Source organism: Mustela erminea, chromosome 6 (genome assembly GCF_009829155.1).
Source record: "Mustela erminea isolate mMusErm1 chromosome 6, mMusErm1.Pri, whole genome shotgun sequence".
NCBI lineage: Eukaryota > Metazoa > Chordata > Mammalia > Carnivora > Mustelidae > Mustela > Mustela erminea.
The window spans coordinates 55,924,006-55,946,104 of NC_045619.1; the positions used below are offsets into that span (position 1 = coordinate 55,924,006).

At 41.5% G+C, this 22,099-nt stretch overlaps 1 protein-coding gene across 1 annotated transcript; it reads left to right on the forward strand.

The window, feature by feature from the left end:
- Positions 1-1,743: 1,743 nt before the first annotated feature.
- Positions 1,744-19,269, forward strand: DDX47 (DEAD-box helicase 47). The gene is made up of 12 exons (XM_032347381.1): positions 1,744-1,830; positions 2,739-2,832; positions 10,862-11,050; positions 11,299-11,370; positions 11,587-11,705; positions 12,335-12,406; positions 12,525-12,641; positions 13,167-13,313; positions 13,850-13,987; positions 16,297-16,367; positions 16,937-17,066; positions 18,368-19,269. The coding sequence occupies exons 1-12, from the start codon at positions 1,744-1,746 to the stop codon at positions 18,497-18,499; spliced, it is 1,368 nt and encodes a 455-aa protein (XP_032203272.1). The 3' UTR covers positions 18,500-19,269.
- The last annotated feature ends 2,830 nt before the right edge of the window (positions 19,270-22,099 follow it).

Here is a 22,099-nt window from a genome sequence, read left to right on the forward strand (position 1 = left end):
AAACGATTTCACTCCCTGAGGAAATAACCAGTGAAGTTCCTTTTGATCTGCCGTCATACTTGATTCTGATGCTTCGCCGAGTTGTCATTGATCCAGGCGGTGCTGACGGAGCATCCGTTTTGTGTCAGGCAGTATGCTTAGAGCTGGGGGCAGGAAGATCAGCTCTTGCTTCCTACGTTCTCTTTCTATCCTTTCCTCACTACGATCTGTCTCTGTAAAGAGTTAAAGTGATAATTTAAATACGTAGACCCTTCTCTTCCCTGCTCCCAACACCTTCCTTTTGTATTCAAGATAACACCCACCCACAAACTTTCCTACTGGAGGGCCCTACAGCTCTACAGGGTCTGACCTGAGACCGCTTCTCTGACTGCACCCTACCTGTTTTTGTTGTTGGGGACACCAATGTGATTCCTAAATCAGGGCCTTTTCTCAGGCCCTGATGGTGGTGGTCGGGAGGATCTCAGGCACACTGAGTTGAGCTGACACTTCTCAGTTCAAGGCACATTGTCGTCAGAGTTCCTTCTTTTTGCTTTGTATATGTATTCTCTTTGATTCCCAGCTCCCCAATTCCCAATTTTATCCCAATTCCTCTCGCTCCATTGATGACCTATCTCTAAAGTGTATCTTTCAGTGTGTATGTGCTCCAGCAGAAAGTGATATTTTGTGGACATATATTTTATTTATTTTTGGAGGGCATATATTTTATTTTATGTTATTATTTTTTAGATTTTATTTATTTATTTGACAGAGAGAGACACACACAGTGAAAGGGAACACAAGCAGGGGGAGTGGGAGAAGGAGAAGCACGCTTCCCGCTGAGCAGGCAGCCAGATGCAGGGCTAGATCTCAGCATCCTGGGATCAGGACCTGAGCCAAAGGCAGACGCTTAAGGACTGAGCCGCCCAAACACCCCAAGGGGGGCATATATTTTAAATGTACTTGGTATATTGTATACTTTTCTCACTCTGCACTAGGCCTTTGAGATCCAGCCATATTGTTATAGGCACATTGCCTCACACTGTGAACACATTTTAACTATTCTTTGCACTTGCTATTCCTTTCATCTGAAATAGTTCTCCCCTGGGTCCTTGAAGGGACTTTCTTCTTCTCATCAGTGAGATCTCAGCTCAACTATCACCGCCTCCCAGAGGCCTTGCCCAATCTCACAGTTATCCCCCCAACCCACTCTCCCCAGGTTACTCTCCAACATTTTTATTTCCATTTGTTACATCTTAGCATTTATCACAACTCGACCTCATCAGTGATCACTTCTTTATTATCTGTCTTCTCAACAACAGCAAGGGATGTTGTCCTGTTCATGAGGCATCTAGCATAGCCCTAGCATATGGTTGGCTCTAGACAAGTATTATTGAATAAATGAATGAAACAATTAAGATAAATAAATAGTATTGTGATATCAACCTGTTCAAAGCTCTATGGTTAGAAAAGCAAGGGGCATAACAGGTGTGAGACGTTAGGAAACTTCTTTAAAGGCTCCTAGAAGATAGGAGGCTTACGTCGTCAGCCCCTTCTGCACTTGGCTCGGTTTGTAAGGCCAAACGTTTAGGCCCATCCTCTGCCTTTTTTTTTTTTAACCAAGTTTCCGCTAGACCACACCTCTAGGGCGGGCAAATCCCCGGAGGCTCGCAGGGGGCGCCCAGAACGTGATGCCGGGTGAGAACTAAAACTACATTTCCCGGCATCCCGCGCGCTGCCGACCCACTTCCGGAGTGCGCGGAAGACATGGCGGCGCCCGACGAGTGTGATTCTGCGACTGAAGCGCCTCAGCCGGCCGCGCAGGAGGAGGAAACGAAGACGTTTAAAGATCTGGTGAGCGTGGATGACGCCGGCTCTTCTTTGTACTGCTGGCACCAGGCGCAGACAGAGTCCGGTTCTCTCACATCCTGTTGGCGGTGTACAAAAGCCTCTGGCGCCTAGCTTGGCATTACCTCAGAATTTCCGAAGCTTGGGCTCCGACGCTGTCCCTGAACCTCCGGGTTTGAATGGTGGGAGGGCTCCCGGTCCTTGAGAGTTGCCATTTGCGCTTTTCTCCATTTTGGTGTGCCCACGTTTGTATTCGCCAGGAGACTGTCCATGCGGCAGTCCCCCCACCCCCACCCCGCCGAAATCTTGGGCTGCGCAGTAAGATGACACGGGTTTGGAGTCTGACCCAGTTGCTAACTAGGGGCACGTCGTTACCTCGCACTGCCTCACATTGCACATCTGTAGATTGGGGGTAGTAATAAGTACTTCATAGAGTTGTGAGGATTAAATGAAATAAGACATGTGGAGAACTTGGCTTTGTCTCTGAGTAGAAAGTGTTAAGTCTTGGGGTGGTGTCTCAGTGCTTACGGTTAAAGAGCAGACCGAGTAGGCGCGCGAAACGTTTTGAATCAAAGGCTAAGGGATGCACTTGTCATCAGCAGGGTGGCTCTGACATTCATTTAATTAGTAGGGAGGCAAGTGTGTGTGTGTGTGTGTGTGTGTGTATGTTTAAGATTTTATTTATTTATTTGTCAGAGAGAGAGAGAGAGAGAGAGCAGGAGAACACAAGCAGGCAGAGCGGAAGGCAGAGGCAGAGAGAGAAGCAGGCTCCCCACTGAGCAAGGAGCCCGATGCGGGGCTCCATCCCAGAACCCTGGGATCATGACCTGAGCCGAAGGCAGAGGCTTAACCCACTGAGCCACCCAGGCGTCCCTGTGTGTTCTTTGCTGAAGTTTGTTTTTCTGAATTCTAAGGGTGTGACAGATGTGTTGTGTGAAGCCTGTGACCAGTTGGGATGGACAAAGCCCACAAAGATCCAGATTGAAGCTATTCCTTTGGCCTTACAAGGTAGGTTGAAATTAAACATGTGGCTCAATACAGGTTCGGTGTGAGGTTATGCTTAATTAAATACCATGTTTGAGAGCTGTTGCATACTTCGAGTAGTATAAAAGTGTGGCCACTTTTTTATAAAATTTGTGGCTTATTGGCTTTTGAAAAAAGTAATTCTCTTCTTCAACTGAGGTTATTTTCTTTTTTTTTTTTTTTTTTTTTAAAGTTTTTATTTATTTATTTGACAGACAGAGATCACAAGCAGGTAGAGAGGCAGGCAGAGAGAGAGAGAGGAGGAAGCAGGCTCCCTGCTGAGCAGAGAGCCCGATGTGGGACTCGATCCCAGGACCCTGAGATCATGACCTGAGCCGAAGGCAGAGGCTTAACCCTCTGAGCCACCCAGGCGCCCCTGAGGTTATTTTCTGTAAAGGGATTTGTTTTCTGCAACTGATGCTGACTTTAAGGAAACACTGGATTAAAGTGTACTAACAAGAAACTTGTTAGAAATTATGAGTTGGTAAGTGCGGATTTACATATAGGGTACCTGGAACATCTGTTAGTATCCAGAGGAGTTGAGAGCTCTTGCTTTGTGAGACATATTTATCAGATTTGCAGAAGAATGGCTAACATTTTGGTTGATGACTAGTGGGACCGATACTAACAGGAAGAACTTTCATAGGTGTAGAGGCCAAGTCCTGCTCTTCGATTCCCAAAGCCCAACTTCACAGGATCAGGGTTGATGGTAAAAGGGACCTAGCAATGTTAACTGAAATTCATTAAGATCCTTAGAAAAAATGAATGTTACCTTAGCTATAATAAGATTTTTTTCCCAGAAAAAAATGTATCAGTGTATCTGTACATAGAATTTACACCCCCTTCCCCCAGTTTCTCAGCTACATATCCCAGGCTAAGAACTCTTGAACTAACTTAAAGAGGAAAAAGTGCCTTGTATTGGTTAGAACACACCTAGAATATTATGCTTAGTTCTGAGGACCAGTTTTGAGGGACCAACTTAGTGGCATTGAATGTGGTACAGTATCAAGAGTACAAGTGCCTGGATGGCTAAATGGGGCACCTGGGTGGCTTATTCGGTTGAGCGTAGGACTCTGGATCTTGGCTCAAGTCATGATACTGTGGTCCTGGGATTGAGCCCTGTATAGGACTCCATGCTCAGTACAGTCTGCTTCAGGTACTTTCTCCTTCTGCCCCTCCCTGTGTGTGTGATCTCTTTCTCTCTCAAATAAATAAATAAAATCTTAAAAAAAGAAAAAAAGGTCCTAAACAGTTAAAAGAGCTGAGTGCATTTGGTCTGGAGAAGAGTTAAGCTGGGTGGGATATAATAAATGGCTTCAGTGATTTGAAGAGCTGTCATGTGGAAAAGTAATTAAACTTACTCTGTGAAATTCCATTTGTTCTTTCCATAAATGTAAGTATCTAAGTGTAAGGCACCAGAAGTTAAGATTTGGCCATCTCCAGAAACTTGGAGTCTAGTAAGGAGATAATTAAAAATCTATTACAAGATGAACAGGGGCATAAGAAAGTTACATTCCAGGTGTTCCAAGTGCACTGAGGGAGGAGAACAGATTATTACTCATTGAAATGGGTTAAAGAAAACTTTATCTTTTGGCAGGGAAGATTGGAAAGACATTCGAGCTGAACCTTGAAGACTGAATAGGATTTAGACATTCATGTCTGGTGGGAGGGGAGGACTTTCTAGGCATAGGAAATAGCATGAAAAAAAAGCAAAGGAGGCTGCAAAGCACGGGCATGTGCGGAGGCCTGCAAGTACTTAGCAGAGAATGGGGGGAAAGATTAATAAAATCATTGGGGCCAGATTATGCCAGACTTAAATGCTGGGCCAAGGAATTTGGTCTTTGTTCCACGGGCACTGGAGATTATTTTTTTAGCCGGAGAATGAAATCCTCAGAGTTGTATTCTTGGGCTGTTAATCTCATAGCTTTGTAAGGTAGTTCAGAGATGAGTGACCAGAGACTGGGGCACTAGTTAGAGTATTGTGATAATTTTGGCAATAAATAAAGTGTAAGCTAGTGGTAGTGAGAGTGAGAAAGAGAAAATGATAGAAAAGGAATCATTGTGATTTTATAATCAGTTCGTTAATGGAAAGCAAGGGGTGGGGAAATCGAAGATTATTGCCTGTGCATTTAGGACATATTATTGGTGTAAAAAGGAGCATAGGAGGAAAAATAATTCTGGGGAAGTTTAGGCATCAAAGAGATAGAATAAACTAATACACAGTTGGAATCTGGGGATTAGAGCTTGCTTAAGAGGCCAGAACTGGATACAGACACCATATCCAAAGTGAAGGTGTAGCTGAAACTGTGGGTATGGATGAGGATGCCACATAAGGGTGAAGAGATGGTGGAAGCTCAGTAGAGGGTTGAAAATCGTGAGAGTATGATTTCATACAAAGTAGGTGAGGGGGAGTGTTTCAGGGAAGGGACAGCAAAGACTTTGAACTTGTTTAGAGAAGCTAAACTGGATAAGGACTGCATGAGTGGGGAAGACATTTCAGTAGTCAGCAATAGTGGAGCTGCTTTCAAATAGCAAATAGAAAGTTTGGTGTGTTCCAGCATTTTCCTGCTTACCCTACAGCAGTCGTTGGAGGGAGGAACCCAAATTAGGTGGTGGTAATAATTCTGAAATTATTCATAATGTTTTTCAGTAAGAAGTTTATATTGAATACAGAGAATATAGGAGTCAGTGAAAGGATACCAGGAACTGAGTAATGTGAGGGACATAGTAATCATGGAAAAAGTCTTTATTCTTATTCTTGAACTTATCTCATTCTAATGAACAATTTATAAATGCTTCATTTTTAAAAAAAACCTGTAGTTGCTGGCCCTAAGCAAGAGATTTAAATAATCTAACAGCATTTTTCTTCTATAAAATGAACTTTAAATTTTTAGTTTAATTACTAATGATGGTTTCAGTTTCAACAAAGTTAAGGAGTTCTGGGTGCATCCATCATTCTTAAACCTTATAACAATTCTGAAAGTTAGGATTGATTATTTTATTCGTGAAATTGAAGGTCAGAGGATTAGAGTCACATAACTAATTATTGTTGGAGCTAGAATTTGAATATAGGGTGTTCTAGCTAAAAAGCCCAAGTTCTTGGCCCTGTATTACAGCGTTTTACAACAGAAAGATCAAAACCTTTTGATGTTTTTTTTTTTATTTTTTATTTTTTATAAACATATAATATATTTTTATCCCCAGGGGTACAGGTCTGTGAATCACCAGGTTTACACACTTCATAGCACTCACCATAGCACATACCCTCCCCAATGTCCATAACCCCACTCCCCTTCTCCCAACCCCCCTCCCCCCAGCAACCCTCAGTTTGTTTTGTGAGATTAAGAGTCACTTATGGTTTGTCTCCCTCCCAATCCCATCTTGTTTCATTTATTCTTCTCCTACCCCCTTAACCCCCCATGTTGTATCTCCACTCCCTCATATCAGGGAGATCATATGATAGTTGTCTTTCTCCGCTTGACTTATTTCGCTAAGCGTGATACCCTCTAGTTCCGTCCACGTCATCGCAATGGCAAGATTTCTTTTCTTTTGATGGCTGCATAGTATTCCATTGTGTATATAGACCACATCTTCTTTATCCATTCATCTGTTGATGGACATCTAAGTTCTTTCCATAGTATGGCTATTGTGGACATTGCTGCTATAAACATTTGGGTACACGTGCCCCTTTGGATCACTACGTTTGTATCATTTTTTTTTTTTAATTTTTTATTTTTTATAAACATATATTTTTATCCCCAGGGGTACAGGTCTGTGAATCGCCAGGTTTACACACTTCACAGCACTCACCAAAGCACAGACCCTCCCCAATGTCCATAACCCCACCCCCCTTCTCCCAACCCCCCTCCCCCCAGCAACCCTCAGTTTGTTTTGTGAGATTAAGAGTCACTTATGGTTTGTCTCCCTCCCAATCCCATCTTGTTTCATTTATTCTTCTCCTACCCCCTTAACCCCCCATGTTGTATCTCCACTCCCTCATATCAGGGAGATCATATGATAGTTGTCTTTCTCCGCTTGACTTATTTCGCTAAGCGTGATACCCTCTAGTTCCGTCCACGTCATCGCAATGGCAAGATTTCTTTTCTTTTGATGGCTGCATAGTATTCCATTGTGTATATAGACCACATCTTCTTTATCCATTCATCTGTTGATGGACATCTAAGTTCTTTCCATAGTATGGCTATTGTGGACATTGCTGCTATAAACATTTGGGTACACGTGCCCCTTTGGATCACTACGTTTGTATCATTTTTTTTTTTTTAATTTTTTATTTTTTATAAACATATATTTTTATCCCCAGGGGTACAGGTCTGTGAATCGCCAGGTTTACACACTTCACAGCACTCACCAAAGCACAGACCCTCCCCAATGTCCATAACCCCACCCCCCTTCTCCCAACCCCCCTCCCCCCAGCAACCCTCAGTTTGTTTTGTGAGATTAAGAGTCACTTATGGTTTGTTTCCCTCCCAATCCCATCTTGTTTCATTGATTCTTCTCCTACCCACTTAAGCCCCCATGTTGCATCACCACTTCCTCATATCAGGGAGATCATATGATAGTTGTCTTTCTCTGCTTGACTTAATTCACTAAGCATGATACGCTCTAGTTCCATCCATGTTGTTGCAAATGGCAAGATTTCATTTCTTTTGATGGCTGCGTAGTATTCCATTGTGTATATATACCACATCTTCTTTATCCATTCATCTGTTGATGCGCATCTAGGTTCTTTCCATAGTTTGGCTATTGTGGACATTGCTGCTATAAACATTCGGGTGCACGTGCCCCTTCGGATCACTACGTTTGTATCTTTAGGGTAAATACCCAGTAGTGCAATTGCTGGGTCATAAGGCAGTTCTATTTTCAACATTTTGAGGAACGTCCATGCTGTTTTCCAGAGTGGTTGCACCAGCTTGCATTCCCACCAACAATGTAGGAGGGTTCCCCTTTCTCCGCATCCTCGCCAGCATCTGTCATTTCCTGACTTGTTAATTTTAGCCATTCTGACTGGTGTGAGGTGATATCTCATTGTGGTTTTGATTTGTATTTCCCTGATGCCGAGTGATATGGAGCACTTTTTCATGTGTCTGTTGGCCATCTGTATGTCTTCTTTGCAGAAATGTCTGTTCATGTCCTCTGCCCATTTCTTGATTGGAATATTTGTTCTTTGGGTGCTTTTGGTGGTTCTTGAGGATGCTTTTCTTCCCATCTGTTTCGTGTATTAAGTTTATTTCTAATTCAGAGATCACTCAAAGTCCTCTAGAAATTTCAGACAGTTTTTTGAATGGCTGCCATATCCCAAAGCAGTTGTGTTAGGTGCTGGCCATGTGATCAAGGTGAATGAATTTATTCTTCTCTTATGGGGTATGTATTCTACACAGACACTACCAGAGGGGCTTAGGGGTTGTGAGAGGAAGAAGGGAGATCATAGAGGAAAATCAGTCTCACAAAGCGAGTATTGCTTTGAGGGGATCATAAGAGAACCGCAGGCAGTGCTGGCCTTCACTGGGGGTGGTGGGCGTCGTTCACAGCCACATGAAGCGAGAGACTCAAGCTCCTTTACTTCCCTAAATCTTTCTTGTATACTCCTTTCTTCTGAAATTTTTAGATTTCCCTTGATAGAAAGAGGGACAGATCCCACTGTTTTTGTTTTTTCCTATTCCAGAAGGCACGCTGGACCCCGGCAGGGAGGGCAGAATTCCCACAGAGTGGAGGAAAAAAAAGCTTTGGAAGCCCTTAGCTCACAAGTAGGGGGATGCTTTTGCAGTTTGTTGTCACTTACCCTATGGCCAAGAGGAACATTAAAGTTAGTAAATGAGGGAGAAATTTTATCCTTCTGTTGCCATTTGTTTTTGTGACGTTAATAAAATTAGTCCATTGTCTGGACTGACTTATAATTCACATCCACACCTGTACTTTTATATGGAAAACATTGATGTTACTGTTAGAAGGGTTAAAGGTTAGCATTCACTAGAATGTGCTGTTGTTTGGTCTGGATGGCCAATTCTTGTTTAAGTGATCAATGTCTAAGAGATGAATATCAAAAAGTTTGTTCTATTTGATATTAATCACTCTCCTTTCTTGAAGCTCTCTTTCTCCTCAATTTCAAATCAGTATTGTCTTCTGTCTTTCTAGCTGTTCTTTCTCAGTTTCTTCTGTTTTTTTTTTTTTCCCCTTGCAATGTTAAATCTATCTTTATCCTTTTTTTCTCACTCTAAAACACCAGTAAGATTTCTCATGTCCTGAACCTTTAACACTGTCTGCGTCAGTAAATTTCAGCCAGTGTTCATCCGAATCACCTGTGGAACTTGTAAAACAACAGAGATTTCTAAACCCACTGAATCAGAATTTCTACATATATATATATATATATATACATATATATATTTCTACGCATATATAGATATATGAATCTCATAAATTATTCTAATGTGTCTAGCCTTGCGGGGAGCACCACTGTTTGGATGCTCATGGCTCCCACATCTGTATTTCTAGCCTATACTTCTCTACTGAACTCCAGACAAGTTAGATATTTCTCTCTGAGCCTCTGGCATAAACCTTAAGTTCCTTATGTTCAAACCAGAGTCACTGTTTTCCTCATCAGAACTAATTTTCCAGAAGCCCTTGTCTCAATTTATGGCCTTTGAGTTTCCCAAGCTGGAAACCCATGTGTCAACCACATTTTTTTTAATGACTTTCTACATCTCACTTCTTTCTGTCCTCACTGCCTAACCTCAGTTCAGATCACCTTCCTAACCCCCCTGGTATCCTCATTGAGCTCTCATTTTCCTGTGTGTTCCCCATTCTGTTTGTTTGGGTCATTTTAGGTCATGAAGAAGAGAGTTAGCTAACCTCAGGAAAAAGGAGTTTATTGTAGGGTTAATCCCTAGGTAAGGAAATCTCACCAGTTGTGTACAGTCAAGGAACAGTATGAGCATCAACTGGTGGAGGGCATTTTGCTAGGAAGTATTCCCAGGGGCCGCTGTTCTGGTGCATGGCGACCTTATAAGCTGTAGCCAGCCAGCCTAGAGATGGTGGTCTTGCTTTGGGAGTTAATTTCCAGATCTTACTGTTATGGCTTTGATTGGTGAGAACAAATCCCAGGGACCTCTTTTTTTTTTTTTTTTTTTTTTAAGATTTTATTTATTTATTTGACAGAGATCACAAGCAGGCAGAGAGGCAGGCAGAGAGAGAGGAGGAAGCAGGCTCCCCGCTGAGCAGAGAGCCTGATGCAGGGCTCTATCCCAGGACCCTGGGATCATGACCCAAGCCTAAGGCAGAGGCTTTAACCTACTGACCCACCCAGGCGCCCTTCCAGGGACCTCTTCTTAAGGGATCACTTATGGCATTCTTCCCTCAGAAGAAGCAATAGAAATGGCATGTACTGTTGAGATCCTTGGCTCCTTATGCCATCAGGCCTAGGGTTTCTCTTCCTAAGGAATAACATTGGTCATCAAATTCCCTGCTTTTAAAATCCTTCAGTTCCTCCCTCTTAAAAGAAGACATCAAAACTCTCTAGCATGGCTTATGAATTTCTTTTCTAGTCTCATTCTTCTCCCTTTACACTTCTGTGTTCCAGCCACATTGTACTTCTCACTCTCCCTGCACATGCTGTGTTCTTTAAAGCCTGTCCTCTCTGTCCTCATATAGGAATGTCCTTCCTTTTTTTCTTCGCTTACTTGAATTTACCCATCACCCCTGTTAGCCTTTCCTGACTCCTATGGACTGTAAGTCATTCCTTCTTTTGTGTTTTCACTATATTTTGTAGGGGCCTATTCTAAAGCCCTTATCACATACCGTCTTTGTGTATCTCCCCCAGATTTTGAGCTCATCTAGGACAAGGCCATGTCGTCTGTCTATTCAGTCTTCCTTTCCCTCCCGTTCATCAAATGTTTATTCATTGTCTCCTTTGTGCCCACATGCCATCACTGTAGAAAATAGGGAAATAATGCAGAGAGCATTTCTTTGCTTTTAGATGTTTCCTTTTTCTTTCTAGGTCGTGATATCATCGGGCTGGCAGAAACTGGCTCTGGAAAAACAGGGGCTTTTGCTTTACCCATTCTGAATGCGCTGCTGGAGACGCCCCAGCGTTTGTTTGCCTTGGTTCTCACGCCCACTCGAGAGTTGGCCTTTCAGATCTCGGAGCAGTTTGAAGCCCTGGGGTCTTCTATTGGTGTGCAAAGTGGTAAGTGTCTGAGAGGAAAGGAATCAGAGTTTCATTACAAGTTGAGAATGAGTGTAAAAGGAGAATAGAAGAAAGTATTATTAACATGAGTTCATTGACCTTAAGAGCCAATTTGGTATTTTAGCTTTGGGGAAAGTTGTACAGGAAGAGAAATTTAGGTAGAAATCTAGCACTGGCTTCAAAAAGATGTTCGGTGAACTGTGGAAAAAATAAAGGGTCTCTATTCTATATTCTTTTTATTTCTGTAGCTGTGATTGTAGGTGGAATTGATTCGATGTCCCAATCTCTGGCTCTGGCAAAAAAACCACACGTAATAATAGGTGAGTAACTGACAGAGGTAGAAGGCACTAGTGATAATGAATTGGAGAAAATCTACAGATGTTGAGTGTAACTTACTTGTGTGGAAAGACTTTGAAGAAAGGACTTTTGTAACTTTAATTTTTTTAATTTCTGAAATTTGGGGGTTGGGGCGGTTGATAACTTTCTTTTTGTCCTTGTTCTTAAACTTTGTCTTTCTCCTCAACCTTTCTTAATAGCAACTCCTGGTCGATTGATTGACCACTTGGAAAATACAAAAGGTTTCAACTTAAGAGCTCTCAAGTACTTGGTCATGGATGAAGCAGACCGAATATTGAATATGGATTTTGAGACAGAAGTGAGCATTCAATTTCTTTCCTCCTCTTAGGGCATCTCAGGTGCCCTGTTTCAAAATTTAATTCATTGCACACCTGCTCTATGTGGAGCCCTGTATCATCATCAGTTAATGTAAACATCCCTGCTGCCTTTTCTCATTCTTAGTGCTCCTCTCTATTGTCAGTGCCTCAGTATCCTCCCTAGAATGTGGTTAGATTTTGATTTCAGACGTGAGAAATTTCAACCAGATTTCCTTTCCATTTCGTTTGATTTCTATCTCTTTCATAGACTCTGGGATACCTCTATTTTAGGTCAGCTGTTATCATAGCTGACCCACTCATCACAGCTTAATTAGTTGATGAACACTTATTCTTGACTTTTTTCTTAGATTAACTCAACTCTAATTTAAACTTCTTAGATTAACTCAACTCTAATTTAAACTTCTTTTCTCTCTTTCTATTTCTTTTTATATAGACCCTGGTATGGTATCAAAAAGTAAATATTCATTAAATTTTAGCTGAATTGAATTTTTGAGTCGCTGGATCCCACAGTGATACTTTTGGTTTTTTACTCTCTGTCCCCTTCACAGAGAGCATTTGCAAGTATCCATTCTGACTGTTATATTGGTATCCTTTCCTCTTTGTGCCTTAGGTTGACAAGATCCTCAAAGTGATTCCCCGAGATCGGAAAACATTTCTCTTTTCTGCTACCATGACCAAGAAGGTGAAATTTTCTAGGACTTAACATTTTCTTCTTTATTAAGTGATAAATAAAAACAATAGCAATCATAAAAATAGAGCACTTGGGCATCAGTGTACTATTCTGAGTTTTCTTTCTTTAGGTGCAAAAACTTCAGCGAGCAGCGCTGAAGAATCCTGTGAAATGTGCTGTTTCTTCCAAATACCAGACAGTTGAGAAATTACAGCAATATTATCTTTTTATTCCCTCTAAATTCAAGGTAAAGTGTTTACTTTGATCATTCCTGCCTCTCCCTCTCCTTCCTCACCGAAGCAGCTGAAAGTTCGTCCACTTTTGATTAGCTAAGAGCTGCGCTCCTGTTTGTTTTAGTGCGCTTACTATGCTTATATTTATCACTGATAAAGTCAGATATTCCGGGAATTCATAGCACGCTAAATCACAATAATGATGTCATTCCTTTCCCAGTCCATTCTTGAAGTAGCTTTTCTTTTGTCTGCTGATTATGTGGCTTTTATAGGCAAGGGACCCTAGCTTTGTGCTTTGATGTCGGGACTCTTCCTGGTTGCTGACGACAAGGAGTTGTGCTTGGCTTTAGGCTGCGTGTGAGATTCAGAGTTCACAGACATGATAATGCTGCTTCAGGAATGCAGAACTGGCAACCGTGATCTGGAAAATTGAGAAGCAACTATATATAGGCTTAGTGTTTTACATAATTTGTATCCCTAGGACTCTAGTCCTTTCTCCCAGGTTCAGTTACTTACATTGTTTTGGGTTTTTAACTTAGGATACCTACCTGGTTTATATTCTAAATGAATTGGCTGGAAACTCCTTTATGATATTCTGCAGCACCTGTAACAATACTCAGAGAACAGCCTTGCTACTCCGAAACCTCGGATTCACTGCCATCCCCCTCCATGGACAGATGAGTCAGGTAAAGACTCTTCGGTGTCATTAGTGGTGAACTGGTGGCATGAGAAAGGTAAACTTTATAGCAGTAGATCTGTACAAAAACAGCGTGAAACATTAATGCATCTTCCCAGAATTAATCAGATTTTATGGACTTTAAAGTGTTGCTCTGGATGCCTCCTTCCAGGATAGGAGAGAGGCTCAGACTCAAAGATTCCAGTTATTTGTCTGGTGTGGAAGCTCTTGAGTTGATTTATTCAGCTCTAGTGGTAAAAGTGGTTCTTTGGTCTCAAAAGAGTTTTAGTAAATTATTTTTCAACTATCTGTCATGTTAAATCATCCTTCTTTCATGTTAGTATTTTCTAGCCTTAGTATTAAATATTTTTTTTGTTGCTTCCATGTTTCCTTTTGACCTGTGAAACCCAGTCTGGACTTAGAGGGAAACAGCCTTTTAAAAATTTCTCTTTCTGTTCTTATATTTAGTGTGTCTATCCTAGATTGTAAGATTCCTATTGTTCCAAGATTAAATTTTTTTTCATTTTTTTTTTTTCATCATCTCAGAGCAAACGCCTAGGATCCCTTAATAAATTTAAGGCCAAGGCTCGTTCTATTCTTCTAGCAACTGATGTTGCAAGCCGAGGTTTGGACATACCGCATGTGGATGTAGTTGTTAACTTTGACATTCCTACCCATTCCAAGGTGAGTCCTGGCACTGACCTGACTTCCTAGTCCCAAAGTGTATTTCTTTCATTTTTAAAATTGAGGTGTAATTGACATATAATATTACTTTCAGTTGTATAACCTAATAATATGATATTTGCATATATCATGAGATGATTGCCACAGATCTCATAACATCTGTCACCATACATGGTTATGGGTTTCTTTCCCCCCTTGGGATGAGAACTTTTCAACTGTACTCTCTTAGCAGCATTCAGATGTGTGATATAGTATTATTAGCTATAGTTTCCAAGCTGAACGTTATGGCCCCATGACTGACTTATTTTGTAACTGGAAGTTTGTGCATTTTGACCCCCTTCACCCAGTTTATCCATAGTCCCATTATTTCCACCTTTGGCAGCTACGAATTCTGTCCTCTGTATCATGAGCTCAGTTTGTTTTTGTTTTTTAATTTTTAGATTACACATATAAGTTAGCTCATATGGTATTTATCTTTCTTGGACTTATTTCACTTAGCATAATGTCCTTAAAGTCCATGTCTGTTGTTGCAGATGGGAAGATTTAATTCTTTTTTATGGCTGAATAATATTCCATTGTATCCAAATTGTATTTCTTTCTTTTTTTTTTTTAAGAGTTTTTATTTATTTATTTGAGATTGAGTTGAATGGGGGGAGGATCAGAGGGAGAGGGAGAGATAGACTCCCCACTGAGCAGGGAGCCTGGCATAGGGCTCAATCTTAGAACTCCAGGACTATGACCTGAGCCGAAGGCAGATACTTAACCAACTAGGCTATCCAGGCACCCCCAAAGTGTAATTTTTTAAAAGATTTTATTTATTTACTTATTTATCAAAGAGAGAGAGAGAACATAAGCAGGGGAGTGGTAGGCAGAGGGAGAAGCAGGCTCCCCGCTGAGCTGGCAGTTGGACCCCGGGCTCTATCCCAGGGCCCTGGGATCATGACCTGAGCTGAAGGCAGGCACTTAACTAAGCTACCCAGGCATCCCCCAGAGTGTATTTCTATTTTTTTTTTTAATTTTATTAATTTATTTGACAGAGAAAGACAGTGAGAGAGGGAACACAAGCATGGGGAGTGGGAGAGGGAGAAGCAGGCTCCCCACTGGGCAGGGAGCCTGACTCAGGACTCGATCCCTGGGATCATGACCTGAGCCGGAGGCAGACGCCCAACGCCTGAGCCACCCAGGCGTCCCGCAGAGTGTATTTCTTAATGGGATGTTTTCTCATTAGTTACAGCATCATTTTAAAAATTTATTTTGTTCACAGTTAAAGGGAAGGCTCATGATTTATTCATTCTCATTATCTTGCATGTGCCTGAAGATGTGATATTAATAAATGTGAAAGAAGGTAGCCAAAGAGAAGTACTGGGTGCTCATAGCCCACAGGGGAGGTGCAACATATGCTGATCTTTGTCAGTCCCATTTCTTCAAAATGGTCAGCTTGTAGTTTTTTGTGTGTCTCAGGGTTTCTCATCTTTGGCACCATTAACGTTTTAGGCCAGCAGATTCTTTGCTGTGGGGCTGTCCTTTGCATTGTAGGATGCTTAGCTGCATTTCAGTTCTACACACAGGTGACATTGTGACAACCAGATATGTTTGCTGACATTTCCAAATATTTCCTGGGGAGGACAGAATTGTCTCCAGATTAACTCCCACAAAGTAATCTTTTGGCTTTGTGTGTAACTGCTGTCTCATTTGATTTTGAAAATGGCTCTGAGCTTGGGCATGCATTCTATCCTGTTTTATAGAGAGAAAGAAATTCAGAGAGACTCTGTGACTTGCAGACAGTGGTGTAGCTGGTAGGTGGTAAGACCAGAACCATGATCCAGGTCTGCCTCTGTATCCAGTGCTGTTTTCCTCTAGACCATGTAAATATACTTTAGATTCGTCTTTCTGTAAAACAAAAGAAAAAAGAGTCAATTTAGTGCTGCAAGGAGAAGAAAAAGAGAGGAAGTAGGGGCGCTGGGTAGCTCAGTCAGTAAAGTATCTGCCTTCGGGTTGGTTTATGATCCTGGAGTTGTGGGGTCAAGCCCCATGTCTGGCTCCCTGCTCAGCGGGGAGCCTGCTTCTCCCTCCTCCTGCTCATGGCTTGCTCTTGCTCTTTCTCCCTCGATCATTCTCTCTCAAATAAACAAATAAAATATTTTTAAAAAAAGAAAAAAAGAAGTAGTAGATTTATCTAAATCTATTGCCCAATCCATTTTTCCATGTTTCAGCATGAGTATTTTCTTTCAGAGGTTTGCAGTAAAACCTTATGTTCATTATTTTTTGTTTATGTTTTATGTAACTCAAATTTACACTTTTTGTTTCAGGATTATATCCATCGAGTAGGTCGAACTGCTCGAGCTGGGCGTTCCGGAAAGGCTATTACCTTTGTCACACAGTAAGTGAATTGATTTCCGGGGGAGAACAATGGAGAGAAAAGAGCAGAGCTTTTTCAGCAGACTGACCTGGCGCCTGACTTTGCCATTTACTCTAATTGTCACTTAAACCTCCCTCATACTGTTCTCATCATTTATAAAATGGAAATAATAATACCTACCTAGCAGGGTTTTAATGAAGGTTGGTGATACACAAATAAAAGATCTGGTGCGGTGTTTGGCATACAGAAGCATGCAGAGAAACCCCTGCTGTTTCTTTCAGCTGCTGAAACTGGAGCACAGTGACCTTTCCTTCAACTCAAAGTATTAGAATAATTATTTTGGTCTTGTTTCTCAAAGGAACAAATTTTTATGTAACCAGGGTTTTTCTGGGAGTAAAGAATACGTTGGACATTTTCTAGTGGACTGTGTACAGAAGGTGGCATCTAATTAGTATTCTGAAGAGGAATAATGGATTCGGTAGTGTTTAAAACTGACTCCTGGTGCATCATATCACATAATGTATGCTTTTGGAATGGGCAGACATTTGCATTGTCAGCCAACCAAAGCCATGCCCATTTTCTTTCCTTAGGTATGATGTGGAACTCTTCCAGCGTATAGAACACTTAATTGGGAAGAAACTGCCTGTCTTTCCAACACAGGATGATGAGGTTATGATGCTGACAGAACGTGTGAACGAAGCCCAGAGATTTGCCCGCATGGTATGCAACTTATTTTCTCACCAACTTAAATGCTGACACTGTGAGCTGTGTGCTAGGTGCTGTTGTATGAATCCTCAAAATCACAGGAAATTTAAGATGAGCATACTAAAATACAAAGGGATGGTAGGTAATTTGAATTGGGGTTTGGACTCAGTCTGACCACAGTGACCACATGCTCAGCCTCTCTTTGTGTTTCACATGTGACAAGAAAACCTTTGGATATGCGGTCAGAAGACTCAGCTGTGAATTGGACATTGTGGGTTTGGATAGTGCATCTAACCTCTCAGAATCAGTTCCTTGCCCAAAAAACTGGCAATAATAATTTTCTTGATACTGTACAAGGGCTTTTTTGGTGCTAGATAAGCTAACGTGACCTGCATAGTAACTAACTAAGTAGTGGCAATAAGGGTGGGGATGGATGGGAAGATTCTAAAGGAGACTTTAGCAAGTGCTGTCTGCTCGCTAGAGTTGTCGTTTGAGGGATGAGGCAGCTGTGCCCCTGGGGTGCTTTCTGAGTAGTCCATGTGTGGACTTGTTTTTGTTTTTCTGCTCACATGGAATTCTTTGGTATTTTCGCTTATAACAGTATTATATATACATTGAAAAAATTTCAGAAAATACAGAAAAGATTAAAATAGTAAATTGAAACATACAAGCTACCCCGCATAGAGAATATTTGGCTATTTTCCCTTTTTTAGCCATACTTAGATTTTTATCTGATTGTATAGGATTAACATTTTTCTATTTTAACAAATGGGGAGCCATGGGATCACTTCTTCATGGCTAGAGAAAATTCCATTATGAATATATAACATGACTTGTATTGGTGCATATATGTTTATGCTTTTTCACATGTTTTGTATTTTAAGTGGTATGATGTTGGACATCCTAATATGTATAGCTTTACATACTTGTTTCTTTTGAAAAAGTTCCTAGAAGTAGAATTAATTGTTGGGCTGAATTAATTGTTGGGCATTCATCGAGAATGCCAGATTTCCCGCCCCTTCCCCCTGAAAAGCTATAGCTGTTTAAACTGTCAGAGACAAAGTATGTGGATGTTCCCACATGTTGACCAATATGAGGTACTACCTCTTAAATCTTTGATGGCCTCCTATGTGAAAATAATAGCTTATTGTTTTAATTTTCATGTGAACATTTTTATGTATTAGGATTTTGGTCTTAGCCTTTGCGAATGTGAGGTGTTAGGGAGTTACTTAGTGTTTGATTTTAGGGAGGGGAGACAAGATGTGTTACCCTCAGTAACAGTAACTTTCACTCCCATCCTTTCTCTTTTCTTGCAGGAGTTAAGGGAGCACGGAGAGAAGAAGAAACGCTCACGGGAGGATGCTGGGGACAACGATGACACAGAAGGTGCTATGGGTGTCAGGAACAAGGTGGCTGGAGGAAAAATGAAGAAACGGAAAGGCCGTTAATTCTTTTGTGAAGACTCAATTTCAGCCTTCTGTTCCATAAAAGGGGATTGTAGAAGAGAATGAAACCTCCTTGGTCAGAGTTCCTTAGATCGGAATCTGTCAGAATGATGTCCAGAACCTCCTCTAATTCAGTTCTCGTTCCCCTTCTATAGAGCTCCATGACTGCAGACTGGCTTTTCCAGTGCTGAGGTCAGCTTTGGGTCCTTGGTCATGACCTGAGTAGGCTGTGCTCTTCTGTCACTTCACACAGACCTTTTGCTTTTTTAGCTACAGGTCAAGGACTAGGTTGATGAAGCGCTGGACCTGTTGTTATAAAGGGAAGATGCTCCTATGTCTGTAAAATGGTGATCCTTTAGCAGTCTCAGCTTGTGCTTCATTAAACCTAATGTGGAATAATAAATTTAAATATTATTTTTAAAAGATTCAGTACTCCTTGAAGTCTTTTATAAGCTGAGGAACTTTAGAGATTTAAGTAAGCTCTTACTAATAAGTAGGAAACTGGCAGTGGCAATTATGTGGCAGATTCATTGCTCATCCTTAATTAAGATAAATATTTATGATTAAAAAAAAATCTACAAATGAACAAGATGATGGATGGCTTTGAAAGGAAAGTCTTGATTGTGTTTTTCTTGGTGATGAACCAAAGTTCATAAGTAAGACGGCAGAGTCTGTTAGATCACTGAATAGATTCACTTCCCTGACTTCTTGGATTAAACACTTGGATAGGAAGACTGGTTTCTTATATAATAGACTCTTATTCCCAGGTAATTAGAGTAAAATCAAGAAGCATCAGAAATACAGGGTAATTCCAAAACCCAATTTCACCCCCTTGTCATCGAGGCTCACTGGCTAATACCCTTTCTTTGTCTCCATCTGCTGTGTGATGAAATTCAGGAGAAGTAAAGCTGGACCATCAGCTCCTAGAGAGAAAATAGACTGTGGCTCTGTAGGGACTGGGTGGGACAGGGGAGAGTTGATGGAATTTAGAAACAGCTATGGGCTTCATGGTCATGAACAGTGTTTTGCTCTTTTAACTCAGAAGATGCCTAATCATTTTTGTCAAATGTAACAAGTTTATTAGAAGAGGATGTCTAGAGTGGCAGACCAGGGTGAAGAGTTTCCAGTGATTTAAGATTGAGAATGAGTTTTCGCAGAAGAGAAACTTTCCTTATGTATCTTAATGAAAAGTATAAGTTCCAGGCGCCTGGGTGGCTCAGTGGGTTAAGTCTCTGCCTTTGGCTCAGGTCATGATCCCAGGGTCCTGGGATCGAGTCCTGCATCGGGCTCTCTGCTTGGTGGAGAGCCTGCTTCCCCCCCCCCCCCCGCCTGCCACTCTGCCTACTTTTGATCTCTCTCTGTCAAATAAATAAATAAATTCTTAAAAAAAAAAAAAGAAAAGAAAAGTACAAGTTCCAATGATTGTATTTCTTAGAGTTATGAGAAGTGAAAAGTAGACGTCAGTAAAATTCTCTGTGGTAGTCAGGTGTGGGACCGTTGATTGCAGGAAGATCTTTATAAACACAGGTGGTGGGGTACATTCTGCCACAAATGCATCCAAGAGGAATGCCTGTGGATAAGAAGGCATTTATAATTACTTGAAATCTAAACACATGGCTATTCTGTTGTTTAGTTTGCTTCACATTTCATTGTTCCTCATTATGGTGCATTTGAGCGAAGATTAAGTTAGAGAAGTTAGGAGTCAATAAGAAAGAAGGAAAGCAGAAAAAGAATAGGAGAAAGGGTGAGTGGGTCCATACTTGTGACTGAGTTGTGTGTACCACTGGAGGCTGATTCTTCCTGAATGTATTTTCCTGATGGGACTCTCCAGGGGGGCTTAGGATGATAACAGCTCTCTCTCTGTGAGCCTTTGGGTAAGAGTAAATGGATGGTTGCCATTTCAGTTCATTGGGGGACTTCAGAAGCAAGCTGGTATTGAATTGGGGGATGGGTTGTGGGTAAGGAAGAGAGATTGGAATTATCCTAAAGGAGTGTGAAGTTTCTAAGTAGGTAGGGGTCTTTCATATAGGATCTGTAGATGCCTGAAGTGTATGCATATTTCTGGGGAGACCAAAAGGGTTAAGAACTACTGCTCTAAAGCTAACTGTTATGCTTTGCTAGGATGGGACAATAGGACACTCAGTGAAGAAATGTGAATGAGGGGCGCCTGGGTGGCTCAGTGGGTTAAGCCGCTGCCTTCGGCTCAGGTCATGATCTCAGGGTCCTGCGATCGGGTCCCGCATCGGGCTCTCTGCTCAGCAGGGAGCCTGCTTCCCTCTCTCTCTCTCTGCCTGCCTCTCCATCTACTTGTGATTTCTCTCTGTCAAATAAATAAATAAAAATCTTTAAAAAAAAAAAAAAAAAAAAAAAAGGAAATGTGAATGATTTGTTTTTAGGCATATTAGGAGATCCAGACCATAAGCCGGGGTCCCATACAAGGTGAGTAAAGATGTTACTGCAAAGGACAGGAGGCATAGAAATAAATAAATGTGATCTGTTAGTGAATACGGACAGAGCTGTGGGTTTATACCATTAATTGGATCTGTTCTTCTACCCATATCCTCTGAGGCAAGGTTACGAGGTCTTGCTGCTAAAACCCTAATCAAGGTGTGTGTTAGTTTCTTAGGGCTGCCATAACAAGGTACTACACACTGGGGGGCTTAAAAACAAATTTATTGGCTCATGGTTCTGGAAGCTTCTTAGAAGTCTGAGAAGAAGAGGTCAGCAGGGCCTTGTGCCATCTGAAACCTCTAGAGAAGACTCCTTCCTTGCCTCCTTCCCAGCTTCTGGTCATTGCCAGGCATCCTTGATGTTCCTTGGCTTGTGGCTGCATAACTAATCTCTGCCTTCATCTTTACATAACCTTCCTCATGTGTCCATGTCTTCACGTGACCTTCCTCTGAGGATACCAGTCATTGAGCTCAGGGTGCATCCTAATCCAGTATGACCTCATCTTAACTAATTGTATCTGTGAAGACCCTATTTCCAGAAAGGTCATGTTCAGGAGTTCCAGGTGGACGTGAAATTTGGAGGGAGAGTATTCAATCCAATACGGACCCATCTTTCTGGACTGCTATGTTTGGGGTTTAAGACTATATGGTGGAATAGAAGTGGTAGATAGAGTTGATGACAAAGAAAGTGGAGAAAAGGCAGAAGGTAGGTCTTCAGAAATGGTTAAGGTGGGTGGAAGCGTAAAAGTTTAAAATGAGGGGCACCTGGTTGACCCAGTTGTTAGAGTACGTGACTCCTGATCTGGGGGTTGTAAGTTCAAACCCCATGTTGGGTGTAGAGATTACTTAAAAATTAAATCTTAGAAAAAAGTTTAAGATGATACTCTCTTAAATGAAATATAAATTATCTTTGCAGTCAAGGTACCAAAGGTTCTAGTTTCAGGAGTAGGGAGGGTGTTTCTAGCATTTCTTCTGTTTCCTTCTTGGTGTAATTCCTTAGTTCTGCTTTCCTGATTTAAGAAACAGAGCATTGGGGGCACCTGGGTGGCTCAGTTGGTAGAGTGTCCGACTTGATTTTGGCTCGGGTCATGATCTCATGAGTTCTCATGAGATTGAGCCCTGTGTTGGGCTCCGTGCTGGGGTGTGGACCCTG